Raw genomic sequence first — 24,635 nt, 5'->3', positions numbered from 1 at the left:
CTCTTTTCGCTGGGTTTTGTTTTTTTTTTTTTTGGGGGGGGGGGGGGGGGGGGGGGGGGGTTGGTTGTTGTTTTTTTTTAAGTAAACAAAAAAAAAAAAAAAAAAAAACGACATTTGAGCTCAGCCCACCCTGGCTTAGAGCAGGAACAGGTCCTGGATTCGGGGGGAGACGGCTAAAGCCTTCACTGCCAAGCCTTGCTTGACCTGCAAACATGAATTCAAATTTAGGTCCACACCAGTCAAGGCTACTGGACTGAAGGCACTTTGCTGAGGGAGGAAGCACATGCCCACCATTTGCTCTGCTGGCAGATGTGCATAACCCACTCATTGGGTTTGACCTGCCCAAACACTGAGGAATTTGATATTTCCTTATTCAGGTCAAATTGCATCTCCTCAGAGAGGTAGACTTCAGCTAAATAGAAATCAATCTCAGCTGCTATTAGCTATTTCTAATAAGATTTGAGTCAATTATAAATTTCCCTGCCCTATCTTTGATCTTGAGGATCTGCCCCTGGGCAATCTGGTATTTTAGTTTCCGTGCAATATCTATTGAATGTGATATACAGCATCATCATAATTAGTAAACTTAAGTCATTCCTAACCCTTTCTAAAGAGATCAAAGAAGTAAGATGAGAGATTTTATAGCAGTGAAAGATGAGACACATAATAATTAGCATCTCAGAGACCTGGTAGAAGGAGGATAACCAATGGAACAGTGCCATACCAGGCTACAAATATTGCAATGATAGGGAGGATCAATTTAATTGTGCTTTATGTCTGGGATGGCATACAGACCAACAAGAAAGATCCTGTTTACTAAATGCACAGTAGAAATCCCATGTATGTTGGGGAAGAGTGAAGCGATAGGAGTATACTACCGTCCACTTGGCCAAAATGATAAGACGGATGATGGAATGCTAAGAGAAATTGGGGAAGCTAATCAATTTGGCAGTGCAGTAATAATAGGAGATTTCAATTACCCCAATACTGACTGGGAAATGTAACATCAGGTCATGCTAGAGATAAAGTTCCTAGATCGAATAAATTACTGTTTCAGTGAACAATTAGTTCAAGAACAGACGAGAAAGGGAGCTATTTTAGATCTAATTCTTAGTGGAACACAGAATTTGGTGAGAAAGGCAACGCTGCAGTGGGGCTACAGTGGTGCCTCAACAAGAGAAACATAGTTTGGGGGGAGGTAGGAGAGAGTAGAGTGTCTTAATAAAGAGTGAGTGGCAGAGAGAAAGCTAGGAGAATGTACAGACAAAACTAAAAGGGGTCTTGCTGGGGTAAGAAAAGAGAATTGGTGAGCAGGAAAGAGTTGGGGAGGGATTCATGCCTTGTAGGGGGGTAGAGAGAAATCTGAGGAGAGCAGAGAAAAAAATGTTAAGGTTTTTAATTGGGGGGGGGGGGGGGGGGGGGGGGGGGGTGTCGGGAGGGAGTGAGAATGGTGTGGGTGAGGATTTGAGCCTGGAAAGGCAGAGAGAGAAAGCTGGTGGGGAGGAAGGAATGGGAGAGGGGTCAATCCTGTGGGGAGAAGGAGGAAGTAGCAAGTGAATTGGAGTATTGACCAGAAGGGAGGGGAAGAGAAGAGAGAGAGAAAGAGCTGAGCAACAGCGAGAGCAATCTGGAGGGTCCAGGCCTTATGATGGGAAAATTCTGTACAAAAAATGAAAATATTCTGCATCTTTGAGTAATAAATTTATAATGCAATACAGAAAATTAATACAATCACTGTCTTTGAGTAACATCTGAACAAATATAGTCTGTACAGTTTAAGAATTTTAAATTTGTTTGTGCAGCATTCCCCAGGAGTAACACTGTTGAACTGCATACAGACTGGCTTGTTGCTGTTTCCAGTTCAGTTTTTGTCTACATGTTTCTATTTATACTTTACAGTCTCAATTCTGAATTTGGTGAGGGTCTATCTTGTATTCTGCATGTATGAGCGAGGCGAGTTATTCCATTAGCCTGTAGCTTCTATGGAGGAATTTATATCAGCCTGGTTTGTTCTATTCCCTAAATAGGAGGTATATTGGTGTTTTAGGCCCTGGTATAATATTTGCATTGTTGCCTTTTCAAAGGTATGATTGTTACTGTTTGAGTGCTAGTAGTTAGTGCTATTTTGGTATGGGAGGTTTACTATATTTTAAATTGATTGTACTCATGGCTTTCTGAGGCCCAAGCCCACCCAAAACACATTACAACAGGGCTAATACCTCATGGGTTCCAAGTGTCTTTTTGCAGGGTATTCTATTTATTTATTTGATTGTTTTTACATACCGACATTCATTGGAATATATCACATCGGTTTACATTATAACCGAGAGAACTAGTAGGACTAGGGGTCCTACTTTGATACATTGTAACATTGCAGAACATAGATAACTTAATAACTTAATGAGCTAAGGAATATAAGGATTGTAACTGTGAGAACTAGTAGGAACCAATGCATATTTTTACCTCAGAAGACAGTCTTTTCATGTAAAATCTATTAACCATTAAGCCTTATGCTTCACTTTTGATGCAACTCCCAACATTACTCTCTGCATCAATGGCAGGGGGTGGCAGGAAATTTGAATCAAACATTTACCAACAAGGGCCCTGAACTTGGTGGTAGGTGAAACAGATAAGTATGGGAAAATAAGTGTGAGGGCTTGCTGGGCAGACTGGATGGGCCATTTAGTCTTTTTCTGCCATCATTTCTTTGTTTCTATGTTACTAAATGTATAATTTTTAATTTGTGTATGAGGGGTAGGCACAAGGCTGTAAGGTTCACCTACGGTGCCCAATGCCCTTACACCAGTCCTAATTTTGGTCTTTACCTGCTGTCTATTACACTTGTGCTAAAACTGCATTTCTCTATCATTACTGCATTTTAATTTAGAGCACAGGAATCTTACACTAACACACTATGGTTTTCTCTTAATTGCAATGAAATGCATTTGTAGAAGCTTTTCTGAAACATACTAATTCCTTAGTTATCATGCCAATCAAACATGAGAGCCGAGCTACAACTATATCAGTTCTTTTGCTGCAAATTAGGCCTACATTTAGCAAGACAAAACTACACTTACTTTTAATTCATGGTAGTCTATTGCTTTATCTTTATCTGTATCAAATAACTCAAAAGCATCTTTAATTTCTTGTTTCTGTTCTTGTGTTAGCTCTCTTCTTTTCTTTTTCTTAGTTTTGTCTGCTGTAAATTCATTTCTGCAAACACAGAAGGTAAACATATCATCTCAACAGAGCTTGTATATAGTATTGAAAACCTGCAAAATTCAGATTTAATTTGAAATAAAGAAGAAAAATAAAATCTAAATTTCAGGTAAGATCTATGGATCGCAACCATATGCACACCATTAAAAAAAATAATTACAAATTATAATTACTTTTTTAAAACACTTTATGCTGCACTGATACATCACAGGTCTCAACATTCTATCTACTCTAGAAAATATCTTTTATATTTGCACAAAATTAGTTTGGCAGACAGAAAAAAAATTACATGTGTACAGCTTTAGCATAAAAATACATGTTCGTAGAAAATGTTTTTTTTCTTTTTTTTAGGGAAATAGGTGAGAAAAATACAAGCATTTCCAACCTGAAAAATTCACTTCTGGCTCTCCTCCATGTGATAAAAGCTGGTTAGAAAAGTTGAATCTGCCTTTCCTATACACAGACTCAGATAGGATTTGATTTGAATTATCATTAGTATATTTACCTTCCTATTTACATATCAATAAAAAGCAAATCTACCTATGGTGTTCTCTGTAGACAACAGACTGAATCAGCAACAACACGTGGGCAATGCCATCTGATGGAGCCGCATGAACTCTCAGCTCCATGAGTTAAGAGATTTTACTCTGAGTGGGGTGGGGGGGGGGGGGGGGGCGGCAAGTACATATTTAGTATGGCTATTTCAGCTTGTTCTCTATGGAAAACAACATTTAAGGTAAGCAAACTTGCTTTCTCAGTTGACAAATGGGCTGCATTAACCATAGCATAGGGAGTCCCAATCTGAGCACCGCAATGGACCACTTACTGAAAAAACAACTTGGTCTCCACTATGGAGAGTAGACTACTGGATGAAAAGGCAATGCAAAACTGCTTGTCCAAATTTACTGTCACTTCTTGATAGACTATCCAGACAGTAATGGAACATGAAGTTGTGCACTGACCAAGCTGCAGTTCTGTAGATTTATTTTTTTTTTTTTTAAACAGGTACAGTTCGCAGATGAGCCACCAATGCAGCCATGGTTCTCACTTAAAGAGCCTTAACAGAGTCTATAGTTTAGAGGCCAGCAAGCACATAATGTGTAATACAGTCTGATAGCCAACTGAATAGTGTAGGTTTGGCAACTGCTGTGCCTAGACAGTAAAGATCATAAGAGATGAATAGTTGAAAAGCATGACCTTGTGGTCGAGTTCTCTTCTGGTAGTAAGCCAGGGCTCTCTTACATTCTAAAGAGTGAAGGGCTTTTTCCCCCTTCATGTGCATATGGCCTTGAAAAGAATGTGGGTAACATGATGGCCTGGATTTATACTGAAAGCTGGCATCACTTTTGGAAGGAACTTTGGGTGGGTGCAGAGCACCACTCTATGGTGGAAGAACTGCACAGGAGAGTAATGAACTAATGCATGAAGTTCAGACTCTTATTGCTGATGTGATCGTAACAATGAATAATACTTTTCATGTGAGAAACTCCAAAGAATCTGATTCCAATGATTCAAAGGATGGCTATATAAGCTGAGCCAGAATGACATTGAGATCCCCTGAAGCAGGGGGTTTGGCCACTGGAAGTTTAATATGTCAAAGGCCTTTCATAAACGGACTCTAAAGAATGACTGAAAATTGTTTACCTTCCAGCTGAAAATGGTAGACTGCTATGGCACTGAGCTGCACCTTGAGTGACAAAGTACTGAGTCCCGAGGAGGAAAGACAGAAAAAGTACTGGAGCAGTTCCCACAGTTCACATGCAAAGAGGTCCAGGGAGCTTCATTTTACTAGGACAAGAACCATTTCCATTTAAAGCTGTAAGCCCTTCTCATTGAGAACTTTGACAGATAAGGCAAAAAAAGTTTTCTGAATGAAATAAGTTTGTAGGAAAAATAGAGGAGAGATGAAGAACACGTCCATGCTTTAGTTTAGACAAAAGAAAATGACTGAAGCTCACAAGGCAATGCCTGTGCAAGAACTCCTGCATTTGCTCCATAGAGCTCAAAGCTCTACAGCTTGATGAGACAAATCTGTTCAGTGCCACCAGATGTCACCAACATGTAATGGCTAATTTAGCCTGCTTATCAAAGGAAAAAGTGATGCGATCAATGTGCACTCAACATCCAGGCCATTAAGTGAAGAGAAAGAATGTTTGTACAGACAATCCTCTAGTCAATAAGGAAGGATCAACGGGCTGATGGACTGTTATACTAGATATGAGAAACATACTTGTCTGAACTATGCTGGTGCAATAAGAATCAGAAAAGCCTGGTCGTTAAGCACGTTTTGCACTGTTTTAGCTATCAGTGGAGTTGGTGGAAAAGTGAACATGAGATCTCTCGATTCTAGTCAAGCAGAAAAATGCTGAGTGTATCTGATTTTGTGTGAAAGAACGTAACAATTTTTCCACTTTTCTGTTTTCCTCCAATATGAAGAGATCGATTGAGGGATATCTCCAAAGGACAAAAACCAGACAGTTATTGACTGATGTGGAGGCCATCCCTAAAGGCGAAACATCCTGCTGGGACAATCTCTGGAAGGTGGATCACTTGCAGTACAGCTTGATGGTTGCATACCCATTCCCATATCCTTCTCTCTTTCTTGACAGAGAGCCCATAATCCTGTGCCTCCTTGCTTACTGACATAAAACATGGCTACTTTGTTGTCTGTTTGGATGAGAATTCTCTTTCCCCCGTGGAGATGCAAGAAGGCAATCAAGGCATGTCTGATCACTTGGAAGTCCAACAGATTGATCTGAAACTGCTTTATCACTGCTGAATGTGGGTTCAGGAAGGACCAGTGTGTGCTCCCCATCCCTTTCTGGAAGCATCTGTCTCTTTACCAGTAGATGAGGAAGTAGATGAAGGGTTCCCCCTTCTGTAAAATGTATTGGTCTAACCACCAGTGGAGCTCTTTTTTTCTGTCAATAAGGAGGCGGAATTAGCTATGCTGCATGGGTAACGTCATCAGGGCGGCACTAGGTGGAGATGTGTTTCAAAGCTTAAGGCTTTTGTCCTACTGGGCATGCGCAGTAATTCCCGCGCAAACAAACCTTCCAGAAGTCTCCTCAGTATTTTTTTTTTTATCCATGCTTCACATGGACATGGAATGTGTCTCTCAGATTCCTTCTCGCTCCTTTTTTCAAATTTTCTCACTTTGGCAAATCCAAACAGCACTTTTCAGTGCTATCATTTTTCGGATGAAGACTGCCGGGTTTAGACCATATAATGTCCATCGCAGATGGCCACAACTTCTGCTGTGTTTGGGCCCAGATCTTGATCAAGCAAACTGCCGCAACTGCAAAATAATGCCCCCCAGAGCACAGAGGCAGTGAGCTGAAAAAATAGCTAGGCTCCAGGCTGAGGAAGCTCCAGATAATCATCAACCTCTCAGTCTAATTTAATTTATATTGTGCTTTTCGCACTTTTTTCAGCGCTTCAAAGTGGATTACATTCAGGTACTGTAGGTATTTCCCTATCCCCAGATGGCTTACAATCTAAGTTTGTATCTGAGGCAATGGAGGGTAAAGTGACTTGCCCAAGGTCACAAGGAGCGACAGCAGGACTCTAACCCTGGTCTCCTGGTTCATAACCCACTGCTCGAACCACTAGTCTACATTTTTGGGTGAAGTAAGAGAACCTCTTTGCTCTGCCCAGTCCTCTCCAGGACAGCTGTATGATCCACACCAGCCGACCTTCACAGGGATGCTCTCTGACTCAAGCCAGCAGTACATGGGGCACAAGATGATGCATCAGGCAGTTAAAACGCCTGCGAAGTAGACAACCTTTACACGCCCAGCGCTGAAGCCAACGCACAAAGTGCCAAATATATCACTCCCTGCGCCAGTGACATCACCGCATTTCCATGCCGAACACTGTTCAAGACAGCTCATGTGGCGCAGAGGACACCACACTCCACAAAAGACACACCAAGCGCCAGAGACAGGACACTGAACAAGGAGAGGCTACACAGTGATCGAAAGGTGGCACCCGCCAGAAAATTCAGATCAAGACTCCACATGGGTACCAGGCCACATCTGGACGGGCAGACAAGGATTCACCATTCACTGACCTTGGAAACAGGCAAGAGCTGCCATCTGTACCTTCAAGGAATTAAGGGCCAAATCCTTAAAATTGACCCATCCTGCAAAAAAAAAAAAAAAAATACAAAATGAGCAGGAGCTTAACCAAATAAGGATGAACCCCTCGACCCTCACACCAAGCCTCAAACAAACACTCGCCAAGCCTGAACATAGGCTGAAGTGGAAAAACTTTCATGCTCAAAGTAAGGTGGAAGACACCACAGCGGAGTATCCATGCTTCAGCAACCAAGCCCTCTCAAGAGCCATACCGTAAGACAAAATGGAGTCAGATCTTCATGAAGAATAGGCCCCTGCCACAGCAGATCCCTATGGACCAGTAATTTGAGAGGAGAGTTCACCAAAAGCCTCCACAAATCTGCATACTACAGCCTCCTGGGCCAATCTGTTGCCACCAGAAGCACCATCCCCATGTATCTCATGATCCTCTGAATCGCTGTGCCCAACATGTGCCACAGGGAAAAGGCATATAGAAGCTTACCTCTGGACACTCCTGCATGAGGGCATTGATGCCCAAAGACTTCAGATCTCTCCTGCGACTGAAGCAGCGAGGAACCTTCACTTTGTGTGATGCCGGAAGCAAGTCTACAAATGGAAGGCCCCAGCGGCCCACTATGGAGCTGGAATGCTACGTTTAACAATTCCCATTCTCCTGGATCAGACTCTGTCTGATGAGAAAGTTGGTTCTTACATTGTCTTTTCCTGCAATGTGTGAGGCTGAGATCTCCTTAAGATGTACTTGCGCCCATTCCATGCAACAGTTGTTGGCTCTTGGTTCCTCCCTAGTGATTGATGTAAGCCACTGTTGTCATATTAGCTGACATTATTCAGACCCCTCAACCCTCCGAGCAATCAACGAATTACAAGCATGCCAATCGAATGGCACGGGCTTCCAGCCAATTAATGCTCCAGAGACACTCTTCTGTGCTCCAGTGCCCCTACGCTGTCAACTCCTGACAGTGAACCCCCCACCCCCCAAAGGATGCTCGCACCCATCGTACTAGCCAGTCTGGTGTTTGAAGGAGAACACCCTTCCTTAGATGATCCGCTTGCAACCACCACTGAAGTTAAATGCTGATCTCCACCGTTAAGTGAAGCCATATCAAGTAGTCCTGAAACTGTGGACTCCAACATGCAAGCAGAGTGTGCTGAAGAGGACGCATATGCGCCCTTGCCCATTAAAGTGCCTCTAGGGTTGCTGCCATCAACACGAGCACCTGTAGATAAGACTATACAATCGGACATATTTTTGCAATAGCTGCACCTGCATCATCAGTTTCTGAATGCAGGTCTCCGGTAGGAGCACCCTGCCTTGCTTCACGTTGAAACGAACACTGAGATACTCTAGTGTCTGGGATGGCTGTAGATTGCTCTTGGCCAAGTTTACCACGCAACCTAGTTCCTGTAGAAAGGCCAAGACCTGAAGGCTCTTTCATACTCTTGGCCCGAATTAGCCAATTATCTAAGTACGGATGGACCAGAATGCAATTCTCTCAACAATGCCACTACCACCACCATGACCTTGGAGAAAGTGCTGGGCATAGTGGCCAAGCTGAAGGGTAGAACTTTAAACTGATGTCACCCCAAGACGGTGAAATGCAAAAACCGTTGCTGCTCCAGCCGGATGGGAATATGCAGGTACACTTCTGACAAATCCAGAGATGTAAGAAACTCCCCCAACGGTACTGCCATTATCAATGAGCCTAAGGTTTCCATGCGGAAATGTGTCACGCGCAAATGACGGTTGACTCCCTTGAGATCCAGGATGGGGCAAAAGGAATCCTCCTTCTTAGGTACAACAAAATAAATGGAATAATCGGCCCATATTTACTTGTGACATGGGCAGTGAGTTCACGGCCCGCAGGCCGAGGAGCCTTGACAACTTACACTCCACTGCCTGTCTCTTCTACGCAGAGCTGCAGGGAAACACCATGAAAATATCCTGAGGAATGCCGAGAAACTCTAGAACTTATCTGCATGTGAGTCCCAGTAGAAAAAGTATATTCATAAAATTACGACCTGTGCGTAAAATTCAGCATGCATTAGTACACTGGCCTCAAGTTAGCTTACAGTCTACATAGGTATAGACCTTCTCCTGGCAGATAGTATTTTCACACAATATTGCGCCACAATGAACAACCTTAAATTTACTTGCACCATAAAATTTCTTGATGGTTATTGACCATGCGCGCACATAAAATCCCAGTCGGTGTGCAGAGGGGGGGGGAGTAGAATTTCGCTAATTTGCACAGCAACACATCGTCGGGCTTCCCCAGTTCCCTCCCAGTCCGCTCCAAATAAGGGAGGGAACTTCCCTGCCCTAACCTCCTTCCCCTTCCCCTCTCCTACCCGCCCCCTATCCTTTTCCTAGGTCGTCCCCCCCCCCCCCCATTTTTTAAACTTACATTTTGCTCCTGCAAAGGAGCTGTAGCAAGTCGCACATGCTGGCACAGCAGCAAATGACTGCTATACCAGGGGCCTCTAGCCTCAACCCCCCCCCCCCCCCCCCCCCCCGGACCGCCCCTCTGCCGAGGCCCGGCTCTTGTGCACGTAACAGGGGTTACGCATGAGGCCGGGTCATTAAAAAATCAAGCCGTTGATGTTTATTCTTTACTTCATTATGACGAAATTCCATCAATGAATTGTTATGGAAAGAGGTTGTTGGTTTCATATGTTTTATTTTCAATGCCCCACAGTGGTGTATAGGAATTGATTTTTCTAATCATTGATTGCCAACCTCCTTGTGTGCAAATCTGTGTAAAATCTATGAGATAAAAACATAAGAAATTGCCACACTGGGTCAGACCAAAGGTCCATCAAGCCCAGCATCCTGTTTCCAATAGTACCTGGCAAGTACCCAAAAACTAAGTATATCCCACGAAGTGGCTATTTTCTAAGTCAACTTGATTAAAAGCAGGTAATTGACTTCTCCTCCAAGAACTTTTCCAAACCTTTTTTAAACTCAGCTACACTAACTACATCCCTTGGCAACAAATTCCAGAGCTTAATTGTGTGTTGAGTGAAAAAGAATTTTCTCCAATTAATTGTAAATGTGCTACTTGCTAACTTCATGGAGTGCCCCCTAGTCCTATTACCTGAAAGAGGAAATAACCGATTAATATTTACCTGTTCTAGACCTTGCGTGATTTTAAAGACCTCTATCATATCCCCCCCCCCCTCCAACTGAACAGCCTTAATCTCTTTAGTCTTTCCTCAAAAGGAAGCAGTTCTAACCCCTTTCTCTGTTCCTTCTCGATCGCAACTATATCTTTCTTGAGTTGCGGCGATCAGAGCTTTACATAGTATTCAAGGTGCAGTCTCACCATGGAGCGATATAGAGGCATTATGACATCATCTGTTTTATTCACCATTCCCTTACTAATAATTCCTAACATTCCATTTGCTTTTTTGACTGCCGAAGCATGCTGAGCCAATGATTTTAATGTATTATCCACTATGACGCCTAGGTCTCTTTCCTGGGCGGTAGCTCCTAATATGGAACATAACATAACCAAACCTAGACAAGACCCACCCTGCCTCGCAGAACTCGCCCTACAATATATTTATGTATATAGCTAGCCCAGTTACTTTATGTACTCTCCCAATGATATAAATATAGTAAGTTTCTATAGCTATTTTGGTTCCTTTCCACTCTCTCTTCTTTACTTCGTTTCAATCCTCTACTCTTAGTCCCTCTAGTTCCCAGCCCTTCTCCCCTTTTCTTGCCTGTTCCCCTCGCCCCACCCCGTTAAATGTAATTTTCCTTTGAGTTAATTGTAAACCAGCGTGATGTGTTCTACGAATGTTGGTATATTAAAAGTTCATAAATAAATAAACAAAACGTCTCTTATCACTTCAAAAACCCACTGGTCTATCATCTTGACCCATCTTTAAAAAAAAAAAGAAAGGCGACCCCCTATGTCCTGCTCCCGGGGTGGGTTGGCACACCTTCACTGAGGGGGTTGGGAGGTACCACCGCTCAAGCCTGTGCTGGGCTGCATGGACTGAGACCTAACCAAAGATCAAGCCCTCTGAGAAGCCACTCCTCCGTAGGGTCGAAAGCATTTGAAACTCTTAGCACAACCTCTCGTGCCAAACGAGGTAGTGCCTACTTTTTATCCTCTAGTAACTGAAGAACATGGGACTCACCCCACTTATTGGCCATTTTTTCCAACTCACTCCCAAACAAGAGTGATCCTTTAAAGGGCAATTTCATAAGATTAGACTTTGAAATTGTATCGGCCAACCAATTCCTCAGCCATTGCTGACGCCTGGCCACTATCATGAGAGCCACCCCGCTGGCTGAAGTGCAGATCAGGGCGCAGCCCCTTCTGCCAAACAGGCGGCTGCCGATTCCATCTCTGCCTTCGAAGTCAAACCAGATTCATCAATTGCTCGAGAGAGAAGCAGATAAGTGCAAGCCACTAGGAGCAACAAGAAGCCTGCTTAAGAATAACCTCCTTCAATGTCACTCCCCCTTCTACAGGGATAGTTGTCCGCTTGGTGACGGCACATACCAGTGCATCCACTTTCAGGAAGCGCAACTGCTCTTTTGCCGCTGGATCCAAGTGGTACAGCACTTCCAAGTATCATCCCCCTTTAAAATTAGCTTCTGGGGTACCCCATTCAAGATCAATCAATTCTTTAATAGCATCCATAATGGGGAAGAAACATGATGCTTTACACAAAGAAATTAAAATGGGATTTTTGTTTGGCTCAGATATGGAATCAGCACTCGGCAACCCAGCATCTTCAATGTCTGGGAGATTGGAGCCGGTAACTCAACTCTATGAAAGAAATGCAATGTTGTCCTATACAGCTCCAAACCCAGAGGAATTTCCCCATCCTCCAGGTAGTAAGGATTGCCTTCATCGTCTGTGCCATCTGGGTTCCTATCAGGGTGACCTGCAGCAAGTCTAGACATATTCCGACACTTAACCAGGTATATGAGGCTCCACAGCCTGTGATCCTGAATTTTTAAATGTATTTTTTATTTATAAAATTCTATATACACCATCGTTTAGAGAAGTTCCATCACAATGGTTTACAGTGTCATAAAATAAACATAAAACAATACCATAAAAGCCAAGAAAACTTAAGAACAATTCTTAATTATGTATGAGATACACTTCAAAAACACAAAAGACATAAAAGCATATTTGTAAAAATAATTAAATATAAATGCATCAAATGTAAAAATTAAATAATTAAAAAAAAACTGAGAAAAAGGCAGGACAATAAAACCTAATACTAAACATAAAGTTGTAACTGGATACATCATCTACTTCTGCTGGTTGTATTCCTAATAGGCTCTATGAAAAAGCCAAGTTTTTAGGTCTTTTTTAAACATTTTATCATTCTGCTGCAATCTGATATTTTCAGGAAGTTCATTCCATATCTTTGGTCCTGCGAGAGATATCGCCCTATTTCTGACCTGCATTAATTGTGCCGATTTAACTGAAGGAATGGATAGGAGAGCTTTATTAGTTGAGCTTAGGATTTCTTTTTTTTTTTTTGGGGGGGGGGGGGGGGTAATGTAATCTGATAGAGGCATTAAGCCATTTGGTGCCTTCGCCATATATGGTTCTGTGTAGTATACAGAGGGTTTTGTATTCTATACGATATTGTATGGGGAGCCAATGTAGCAAGATCAAAACTGGTGTGATATGATCGTATTTTTGTGTGTTGGTTAGTAGACGAGCTGCTGTGTTTTGAAGACCTTGTAGGGGTTTAATTCTGCTTTTTGGTAATCCTAAGAATAGAGCATTATAGTAATCAATACTGGAGAACAGTAAAACTTGAACTGTTCTGAAGTCATTTTGGTCCAGTAAGGGTTTTAACCGTTTAAGAGTTTGTAACTTATGATAGCCTTCTTTAAGTTTCAAATTGATGTGTTTATTTAGGCTGAGTTCAGAGTCAATTTTGTGCATGACACCTAATTTCAATATTCGTCTTGTCTTCTAATGTCAAAAATGAGGGTTTGTTATTCTTATTGCTGGTTCTCCGATCTAGGAATATAATTTCAGTTTTCTCAACATTTAGACTCAATTTCATACTGTTTAATAGCTTTTTAATCATTGCTAGATACATCGCTGCCAGTTTAAGAGTTTTGTCTATTGAATTTGTTATAGGAATAAGAATTTGCACATCATCAGCATAAACATAGGGCGTGAGACCAAACCCACTGAGAAAATGGCAGATAGGAATCATATAAATATAAAAAAAAAAAAAAAAGAGAGTAGCTGACAATGAGGAGCCCTGTGAGACTCCTGTATAATTTAATTTTTTTGGAAATGGTGTTAATTTTTATCTTAAAGAACAGATTAGAAATACATGATTCAACAATCTACCTGAAGACATGAGAACTGAGCACAACTTAAAAACCTTCAAAAAGACTTAAAAACTTTACTGTTTCGTAAATTCTTCACTGACCCCCAATCTGCTCTTACCAACTCTCAAATGAGCTCACAACTATAATCCTCAACCTTACATACATCACTCATCATCCAACTCTATATTGCTTCAGAGACTTGTTATATTACATATTATATATTATGTTATACTTTTTACTGTAATTGTTAACTATGTTATGATGCCTCAAAACTTCCATGATAACATTGTCCACTTTGTAAACCGTTATGATGGCTTTCCGAATAACGGTATTTAAAAACCCTTCAAATAAATAAATAAATAAATAAATGTGTATGTTCTGTTATCCCAATTTCTCTAAGTCTGTCTAGAAGGATGGAATGGTTTACCGTATCAAATGTTGATAACAAGTCTAGCAGCACTAAGAATTAATTTTGTCCATTATCAAAACCTCTTAAAATCAAATCATTTAAAGCAAGTAAACGGGTCTCTGTACTGTAGTGTTTTCTAAAACCAAACTGAGTGGGATATAAGATGTTGTTATTTTCCAGATGTTCCGAGAGTTGTTTCTGCACTATATTCTCTGTGATTTTTGCTAAAAAGGAGAGGTTGGATATCGGTCTGTAATTATTTAATTCTAGGGGATCAAGCGGTTTTTTTTTTTAAATTGATTTTACAATTGCACTTTTTAGTAATTGAGGATAGTTACCCTCTTGAAGGGATAAATTAATAATTTTTGCGACGGGGGTTGAAATATCAACCACATTTTTTTTTAAGTGGTTTGGCCGGGGCCGCCAACTGAGCCTGAAGAAAGGATTGCAGCCCTTGAAAAATGTCTACCCAAGAAAAGGCAGAAGGCCATATCAAAACTAGGGGGTGTCGAACCTGCCCCCACCGAGTTGCCTTCTCCCACTGACGAACAAGTTAGGGGAGCCCCAAAACCAGGCAAAACCTCTGGCAGTTCCCCCTCCAGTCCCATTCCTGCATCATGATGGGACTGGCCGGGCTCGGCAAAAACTGGTGGAGACAATTCTCCCTGAGCCTCCATGCAGCACTGACAAGTTAGAGGGAACGACAGGCTGTGATGCCCAAATATGGCAAGCAATACAAAGGGTAAGGCACTTAGGCTGCTCAGCCCGCCAAGCTGCCATGACTCTCCAAGCTCCCTCGGAGACGGAAACAGATGTCCGATTGTCGTGCTGGGCACGGAGATTGGAAAAGAATCCCTAAAATGAACTTCCCTTCTCTCATTTTTATATATTTACTCTTTACCTGAGCTCAGCATGTTCCAGCCGAGAACAGAGTCTGTCTCCGGCTGCGGGAGTAAAGGGCAAAGGCCTTCACCTCCACACTCAGCTTCCTGCACCCGCTAGCTTCTAAGCTGTTTGTCTCTCTACAGCTAAGTCCATGCCAGAAAACCACCTACCAGATTGAGGCATTCTACTGAGGGAGAGATCCGCAGATATCACCTCAGGAAAACTCGACTGAGGGAGGGACCATAAGGTATCACCACAGGAGAGCAAGGCAAATTAAATTTCCTTCTTTTTTTAAAGCAACTCCCAGTAGGGAGATACATGTCCACCATCTGCTGGAGGTAGAGAATACTGGCAGGCTGTTGTCAGTGCAGGAGTATATATACTATAAAATCAGCTTTGCTCCATCTCCGTAGATTAACCTGTCTGAATGCTAAAAAACAAAAATTAATTATATATATTCAGGTAACAAAATTGGAAAAACCTGGAAAGATGAGTAGCTTGGCTAAAAAATTAGACACCTTCCCTGCTGTAACAGCCTATATAGGGAGGGACATCAGAGAAGCATAGGACTCTGCTTCCATCTGCTGGAAGGAGGACAAAACCCACTGTGGAGACTGGTCTGTCAGGACTCAAGAAAAGAAAATTAGCAGGTAAGCCCTAACTGTACCATAAACTAACCCAACCTTTATAAAGATTTAGGGGGAACAATACAGTAAAGAAACTATCCCTTATATCAACTATGTTGGAATAGAAGACTGGGTAGTAGGGACTGTGACCTGGGTTAATGCTGAATTGTAAACAGAATGGGAGATTACATGCCCTGCTTGGCCCAACCATGCAAAAGGTTCAATTTCTAAAGTTCAATAAACATTTCCAAAATGGTAAAGTCAAGCACTATGATATCAGACAGCGGTTACTAAGCACACCACTATTTATGGAGTCAACAAATAAGATACAATATAAAAATAAAATAACTTTAAAAAGTTACTTTATCATCACGGTGTGCTCCAAGACTACTGAAATTTCAACTAAAATGGCTGGCCACACAATACATGAACTCAATCTTATCTATTATAAAAAGCAAAATCAATTGTCTTTTTCCCTGAACACTATTTAACAGAAATGATAGAGCTGAAGATGGATTTTAAACAGGCAACCACATAAGTGTTTGTGTGGCACCTCCTTGGGTCAGCCACTAGATGACCCTAGGTCTCTGCTAAGAAAGTCAACATTTCTGTGAGCTTTCCATCCACTTCAGCCCTACCAAACCTGAAGGGCTGGGATTCATAATCTCAGCCTATTTGGTGAAGCTAGTTCAATATTCAGTGTGGTCATTTTGAGTTAGCCTCAGAGGAGCAAGGATGCTGGTTTTTTTCTTATTCCTGATGAGGTCTCCTTGCCTCATCAAGAAATTTAGTTTGGAGGGGATTCCCCACTGTGCACTTTCTGCCTGAGGATCTCCTTCATATTTTTTTGCAGTGAAAGAATTTTGCTGGATCCCTTTTGGGGACTCCTGTCAAGGGGCTGTAGACCTATGAGCCTATTCTATTTCCTAGAAGAGACAAGCACCAGTGACAGTACCCAACAGCATGAGATTTTTGATGGCTAAAATGTATTTTATTTTTTAGAAAAGACTGCGGGGTTTAAACCTTGCACCCTTTGGAGAAGGCTCCCCCAGACACAAAGTACAAGGGCTGAAGACCTGCAAGCCCTAATCTACTCACCATCTAGTTTGCCCTTCCTTTCGGGCCAGTACAGTAAAACTTGCAGGAGAGCAGGCGAGCGCCCGCTCTCCTGTGCACACGATACAGTAATTTATTTAAATTAGGGCCGGCGGTAAAAAGAGGCTCTAGGGACACTAGTGCATCCCTAGCACCTCTTTTCGGACAGGAGCAGCGGCTGTCAGCGGGTTTGACAGCTGACGCTCAATTTTGCCAGCGTCGGTTCTCGAGCCCGCTGACAGCCACGGGTTCGGAAACTGGATGCCAGCAAAATTGAGCGTCCGGTTTCCAACCCGCGAGCCTATTTCAAATTTTTTTTTTCTTTTTTACTTTCGGGACCTCCGACTTAATATCGCCATGATATTAAGTCGGAGGGTGCACAGAAAAGCAGTTTTTACTGCTTTTCTGTGCACTTCCCCCGTGCCGGCAAAAATTAACACCTACCTTTGGGTAGGTGCTAATTTCTTAAAGTAAAATGTGTGGCTTGGCTGAACATTTCATTTACTGAATTGCGCGGGAATACATAATAGGGCCATCAACCAATAACTTTTGTGTTCGATGCCCCATTAACATCAGATTTTCAAAACATGTCAAAGGGGGGGGGGGGGGGGGGGGGCATAAAAATTCAGATACCAATTTTTTTGGATCTATGCAGGTGTGCATACCAGAAAGTAGGCTCCGTTTCCTCTGGGCGGAATTAGGCCACTCATGGATTTAACTATTTGCCATTCCAAATTTGAGCTCAAGGTGAATTACAAATCACATACAGTATATTTCCCTACTCTAGAGGATTTATAATCTAACAGGTCAATACAGTAAAGTGGGGCCGTGGTTACCCCGCTCCTAACCCGCTTTCTACTCACTTTCCGGCCGCGTTAGCCCTGCCTGCGATACACAATCCCCTTTAACCGATTCTTACCGCGTCCTTAAATCACCGGGTAACCCCTTCCGCATGCAGCGTGTATATTAAATGTAAACGATCAAATTAGCTATTCCCTCCCATACAGTAACGCGTGCCCCGACTATCGCTATTTTACCCTGCCGTTTTGCCGCGCGTTTAACCTGCTAACTTACCGCCTACCCTTACCCCTGCGTTAGAGGGGGGGGTAATGGTAGACGGCAAACTTTCCCCCAAAAGGAAACCTCTAAAAACCTAAAATCCCCTCCTCCCCTCGCGACTCGACATTACTTTTGTTGCTTTCTTACTTTTTGTTGCTTTCAGCTCCTTCCCTTCTCTGTCGCCCTCCGGAGGGGGCAGCTGGCGGCGAAAGCGGTCCCCCCCCCTGCGCAGATCCCGGTTCTCCTGGCTCGGCCCTCATCAAATTGTGAAGTCAGGTGAGAGCCCACTGTTCTGTGCCCTCTCCAGTCACGGCGCGAACGGAGCGAAGCGTACTTTCATTGGCCTGAGCTCCCGTCAATTTGGGCGCTCCAGCCAATGAAAGCACATAGACGGGCATGTGTGACGCACGCCGTGACATCACGCGTGCCCGTCTATGTGCTTTCAATGACTGGAGCGCCCAAATTGACGGGCGCTCAGGCCAATGAAAGTACGCTTCGCTCCGCTCGCGCCGTGACTGGAGAGGGCACAGAACAGTGGGCTCTCACCTGACTTCACAATTTGATGAGGGCCGAGCCAGGAGAACCGGGACCTGCGCAGGGGGGAATGCTGCAAGCCATTTTCGCCGCCGGCTGCCCCCTCCGGAGGGCGGCAGAGAAGGGAAGGGGCTGAAAAGCAACAAAAGGTAAGTTGGCACATGTCGAGCCGCTTCGGGAGGAGGGGATTTTCGGTTTTTAGGTTTTCATGGGTTAAAGTTGGGATCCACTTCCTGGTGCCTGTCATTTCAAATGTCATTTGAAATGACAGGTACCAGCGCACCCAGGATACTGTATAGGCGCTGTATTAAGCGCCTATACAGTAAAATGGGTCGCGGGGGCCTAACGCTTCGCAGACGCGGCTTGCATTTGCAAGCAATTTAAATAGAGTATCGAGCACTATGTGATCAGAACAGTGCGTGGGGCAAACGAAGGTGCGCCCGGCACTGCCGCACTCTTTCTAACGCGCCCTTGCTGTATCGAGCCGTAAGTTAGCAACTAATTTCTTGTTATCACCTAACATAAACCCACTGCCATACCTGGGCAACACATGGTTTGGCTAAGAGTTAGAAGGAAATCTCCCTGACCAACTCTCAGAATCACTTCCCCAGAACTCAAGTGTGTGGTATATCCAAAAACTAATTAAAAAAAAAAAAAAAAAAAGCTTTAATTGCTGCTGATGGAAGAACAAGCATGGTACCAGGTGACCAACTCTATCCGGTAATACTGTACTTCACTATATTTCAAAATCAAAACAATTCATACATTTGCTTTGAAACAAGAATGTTCTATTTTTTTGTTTGGGTGGGTATTATTGTTAACTGTCCTAATTGAAGACTAGGTACTGCTAAGGCTATGTATGCACTAAAGCCAATGAATTTGCTTTAAAATCAATTAATACTTCATAACACTGATCCAATTCTCCTCTCCTCCCCCCCATACATATTTGAGAATTTTTCTACACGGGATGGGGGTGGAAGGGAATCAGATTATTGAGATCTAGGACCACAAAATATTAAACACCTCGGGTGGAAAAAAAAATCCTTTGTATTTGGTTAAGAGAGTTAAATCGCCCCGACATACAAGCTTAGTTTTCATTACATCAAATGAAAAACGGATATTCATGAAACATATTTGCATATACCTAGACTATGATCTTAAGACATGTTATACGTTTTCGGAATCCTAAAAACTGGACCTGCTCGGAAGGATCATGGTCCAGTAATGGGAAAGCACAGCTCTCTAAAGACGAGGAAGGGAAGCAGGTACATGCTGAGCCTGCTACAGAGAGATACAAACAAACAAAACAGGAAAGAACCCCGCAGGTTCATCCGCAACAGTCACACTACCCGGAGTCACCCAGGACCGGAGGAAGAGTCCTTCACGCTGCACTTCTCGGCCGACTCTTCCATACGACAGCCCGAGCTCAGGGAGCAGGGTTTAGCAGACGGCCTGCACTGCCGGCTTCTCGGGGACTCGTAACGGGACTCTCCCAAGTTCACAAGCGACGCCCGTAACAGGAACCAGACACATCTTCCAGTGCCCTCCACCTACCGCAGAGCTAAGCTCATGGCGACCACCGACGCAAACGCAATAACAGCCACGGCCACCTGCCCCTTCCCAGCTCAAGTAAGGAAACAGCCGCCCAACCTCTCCTCCCCAGCAACCGAACGCGCCTCGCTGATTGGCCGCGATGGTTCCAATCGGCGGGTCCGAACTATCTAAGCAGCTCCGATTGGCCGGTTGTGTTGTCAATCTAAAAGGGTTTTGTTGTGTAGTGTTGTTTTTATATTCAATGGCTCGCGTGATAAGCTAGTTACCCAGAAATCTTTGCGCGGTGGGGCGGGAGGATAGGTCCGGTGCCGCCAAGGCGGCAGATCTTAAAAGAGGCGGGAAAACGATGCTTGTGTTAATAGGCTGGAGAGAGATGAGCAGTAGACACCAGTCAGCTCCCTCTATACAGGACTGATAGAAGATACTGAGAGTTGTGATCTGTTTATATCTAAAGTAAAATGTCTTGCCAATAAAGTTTCTTGAATCTGAGTTTCTTAGCATCCAGTCAGATGAATCCAGGAAAGTGGGTTATGCACCTCTACCAGTAGATGGAGATGGAGCAAACTGACCTCACAGTACATATACCCCTGCAGTGACATCAACATGTTCCCTGTATGTACCAGGATCAGTCCAGACGGTGGGTTATGTCCCCTGTCCAGCAGATGGAGTCAGAACAAAAAACGTCTGAGGAAGAAGCTACATAAGCCCGCCTCCCTGCTCTCATTCCCCAGTAGGTTTCTGACTCCAGCAGATGACGAGCAGGGGAACAGAGTTCCCCAGGACAGGGACTGTGTGGGGTCTGGTTCTGGCAGCTAGGCCCTTGTTTTCCTTGTTCTGTTTCTTCTTCTGTGTGAGGGATCAAGTTTTAAAAAAAAAAAAAGAGTTGCACAGCTCTTGCAGCAGTGCTCCTGTTCTTCGCGAGGTGCACTTGCTAGCAGGCCTGGGAATTTTTCTCTCGGCCTATCTCTCTCAGATTTTGTTTAGGGTAAGTCTATGTGTTTTTCTTTCCAGGTCCACATTCGTGTGCGCCGGACCGCTGGGGTGCAAGCCGGTGGTGCTGGTCTTCCCCCTCCCCCCCCCCCCTCCACTTCCGACTGCTGTCGGCCCGGCCCCGCGACGCTCTTTCCCCGGGGCTGCCACCCGCCGGGAAATCCCATTCCCCGGCGGCGTTTGTGGATGCAGGGGGGGGGGGGGGTTTGGAGCGGTCCCGGGCTTAGGCCTTCCTGAGGCGCCGAAGAGTTCTAATGTGTGCCCGCGATCCTCCTCCTCCCTCCCCCGTGATCGAGCCATGTTGCGATCGGCGGCGTGTGTGGAATACGACCGCCCTGGGAACTGGATCTTGCGGGAGGGGCTCTGCGCCAGAGGTCTCCCTGGTGGGGAGACTAGCACGCGGGAGGAGGACTCAGTCGGAGCGTGTGGGCCCGACGGCGAGGGACGCCAGCCCTGTTCCCTCGGATGGCGGAAACGGCGGCCATTTTGTGCCAGGGCAGTCAGACGCTGGATCCTCGGGAGAGGATGCAGGGGACCTGGTTTCGGTCCCGCTTCCTGTTTTACCAGCATCGGAGGCACCAGATCCCCGTTCAGAACAGCGGGAGGACCCGGACCTGCCCCCCCCCCCATGGGTCTTCCAGCTTCTGCACCGGAATTTTCGGACTGAGGCACAAAGTCTTTTTACATCGCAGGGCGTAGCCTTGAGCCCTCCACCACCCAAGTTGGCATCCGTCGCAGCAGGTCAGCAGCTCGCAGTAGGGGCTACGGCCCCACCCGGGGAACTCCCCACCGGACCGACAGGAGGATCGCACAAGTTAAGGTCACCTGTTCAGGGACCGGACCCTGACAGGCGGGGGACGTTCCCCCCTCTTGGGGTCACAAGGGAGGGAAGGACCCTCGGGTATTTTCGCAGTTCAGGCGCACCGGACTAGTTGACTCGGTCCCCCATATTTGGTGGGAGCTGGATTTACACGCCCCGCCAGAATCTTCGAGCACGGACCCTCAGGAGAGGGGACCCCTTACTGGCGGGACTCCGACCACCAGCGACGGCGTTTTCTACTCACACCATTTCTCTCCAGCTACCCTCTGGGGCACAGCGATAAAGGATCTCCAGCATGGGAAGCTCGAGGTCTACCGCAAGACGGTGTTTGAGGTGCCCGCGCTGGGGGTCCGGGCAGCTTTCTGCAGCTTCCTGGTGCACAGGGTAGACCTGTGAGGGACACAACAGCCTCTCCCCTCTCAAGAACTCCCTCCGGAGGGAGCTCCTCAGGCAGACAGCTTGGAGGCCGTGGTGGTCTACGGGGCGGACGTTTTTATATGACATCCTGCGAGCCTTCACCCGTTTCAATGGTGGCTGACATCTCCGCCTGTCGCCCGCTCTGGTCCCAAATCTGGTCGGCAGATTCCTTCTCGACGACTCGGCTAAGCTCACTTCCTTTCAAAGGCAAGATTCGGTTTGGGAAGACCTGGATCGGATCATCAAGTCGCTCGGGGAGAATACGGTCCATAGACTTCCGGAACACAGACCGTGCTCCTCCAGGTCCTCCATTACCGCCAGAAGCCGTTTATCGCACTCCGGCGTAGCAACAGACCTCCCGGACTCCGGTTGTTCCTGTTGGGAGGGTGGCGTTCCGCTCTCCTGGAACCAGTCCTCTCGAGGGCGCAGACCCGGCAAGGATGACCAGGCACACAGCGCCCCCACTAAGTCCGCCCAGTGCCGGTTTTCCCTCTTCTATGGGGAGTGGGCCTGAATCACGTCAGAGCATTAGGTCCTAGATATCCTACAGCGCGGCCACGCATTGGATTTGTCTGAACCCCCCCCCCCCCAGCGACAGATTTCTCATCTCCCCTTGTGGAAGCAGACTGCGGTTCGGCAAACCCGTCTCCTGGACCTGGGGGTGATAGGCCCAGTGCCCATCTTCCAGGTGAGCAGGGGTCACTACTCTGTTTATTTAGTGGTACCCATGAAGAATGACACTCTTCCACCAATCCTGGACCTCAAGTCGGGGTACAAGTCTCTCAAGGTACGGAATGGAAACCTTCCGCTCGAAATTTGCTGCAGTACACTGCGGACAGTGCTGGGCCTCCTTGGACCTCACGGAGGCGTACCTGCACATCACAATTCGCAAAGCGCATTAGCGCTTCCTCCGGATCATGATCATAGGACATTTTCGGTTTCCGGTCCTGCTTTTCAGGCTAACACCAGCCCCACGCATCTTTGCGAAAGCCAGGGCGGTGGTGCCGGCGGTCCTGCGACGAGAGGGAATCTTTGTACATCCTTTCCTGGACGACTGGCTCATCCGAGCGAAATCTCTCCCAAGGTTGACAGGCGGTCGACAGTGGTACAGCTCTTCCAGTCCCCCGGCGGGGTCCTCTACTATCTCAAGAGCAACCTCTCTCCGCTTCAGTCGCTGGATCTTCTGGTTACGAGGTTCGACACAGCGGAGGACAATGGGTTTCTCCGACCAGAAAGGGTCCAGGCATTGAGATTCCAGATTCAACACTTCTCGGCCCTCCTGGACTCCACAGCCTGGGACTACCGTCAGGTCCTGGGTGCCATGGGAGCCTCTACGGTTCGGGTACCCTGGGCGGTTGCGCACATGTGCCCACTTTGGCGGGCCCTTTGAATCCCGCTGGAAGCCGGTGGCACGGGACTCCCAGGCACCTCTACCGATTCCTCGTTTTGGCGAGAAAAGTTTCTTCTGGTAATTGGGACCGTGGCCCGGGTCCAGGGAGTCTCCCTGGCTGTTCTCGACTGGATAGTGGTGACCATGGATACCGGCCTCTCGGACTGAGGGGGGTGGCATTCTTGATCAGCCCAACTCCCTGCGGGGCTAGTGGCCAGCAGATCAAGCACAATGACCAATCACCCCCCTAGACTCCGGAGCGGTCCGCTTGGCTTTGCTGGACTTTCTTTCCCTCTCGTTCTCCATCGGGGGATTCGGATCCCCTCGGACAAAGCGATTTCGGTGGCATACAGAGATCGTCAGGGGGGCATAAGGAGCCATCACGTCTCTTTGGAAGCGGACAGCCTGATGCAACGAGCGGAACTTCACCTGTCCCGCATAGCGGCCTCCCACATAGCAGGGGTGGACACTGTACCGACGGACATTTTTTAAGCCGATAACGTATCGAGCTCGAGGAACGGGAGCTCTCGGGGAAGGCGATGCACCGGATCGCACAACAGTGGGGGTCTCCCCATGTGGTTCTCATGTCCACGTCTCCCAAGGCCAAGGCTCCCCGATTCTTCAGCCGCAGAATGAAGCGTGGAGGGAGTCGCTGCTCTGGTGTTTCCGTGGCCTCGTCATACCCTCCTCCATGTGTTCCCTCAGTAGCCTCTGATAGGCAGAGTCCAGAGAAGTTTAGTGGGCCACCGGGGACCAGCAATCTGGGGGACGCCGGGGTGGTCCCGACGCCTTTGGTTTCCCGACCTCAATCTGGCGATGGAAGAAACCTTACAGCTAGGTCTTTCCCCACGCCTTCTTCCGGCAAGGACCAATATTTTTCGAGGGGGCAGATTGCTTTGTCTTGCGGCCTGGCTTCTGTGAGGCGCAAGTTGTCACGCCGGGGATATCCAGAGACTGGGCTCTCGGTTTGCTGAGGGCACGCTTGCTTTTCCCCTCCATGGCCTACGTCGGGGATGGAAGGTTTGTGAGTCTTGTTGCTCTGCTCTTTCCACACAGGCGACTCTCGCCACGATTTTTTCTGGTCTTTTCGTTCCTGCTGGACGGGCTGGACAGAGGCTTAGCTTGCACCTTTTTGCGGGTTCAGGTGGCTGCCGAGGGAGCCCCATGTTATCGGGAGGATGAGACTTTCATTTCTTCTCACCCAGA

The 24,635-nt window shown here is 45.9% G+C and overlaps 1 protein-coding gene across 4 annotated transcripts in view; it reads right to left on the bottom strand.

Moving 5' to 3' along the window:
* The window catches only part of CETN3 (centrin 3), a 106,669-nt gene extending 86,719 nt beyond the window's left edge, over positions 1-19,950 (bottom strand). For 2 of the 4 annotated variants that reach the window (XM_029573506.1, XM_029573497.1), the window contains exons 1-2: positions 19,618-19,806; positions 3,078-3,213 (exon numbers count right to left, since the gene is read on the bottom strand). In XM_029573506.1, coding sequence (XP_029429366.1) covers positions 3,078-3,213; positions 19,618-19,670 — 189 coding nt within the window. In that variant the 5' untranslated portion in view covers positions 19,671-19,806. The other 2 variants (XM_029573514.1, XM_029573522.1) reach the window with 2 other exon arrangements.
* Between the last annotated feature and the right edge of the window lie 4,685 nt (positions 19,951-24,635).

This window comes from Rhinatrema bivittatum, chromosome 1 (assembly GCF_901001135.1).
Source record: "Rhinatrema bivittatum chromosome 1, aRhiBiv1.1, whole genome shotgun sequence".
In the NCBI taxonomy this organism is placed as follows: Eukaryota; Metazoa; Chordata; class Amphibia; order Gymnophiona; family Rhinatrematidae; genus Rhinatrema; species Rhinatrema bivittatum.
The sequence above is the reverse complement of the archived record's forward strand: the minus strand, read 5'-3'. Positions and strand labels throughout refer to the sequence as shown.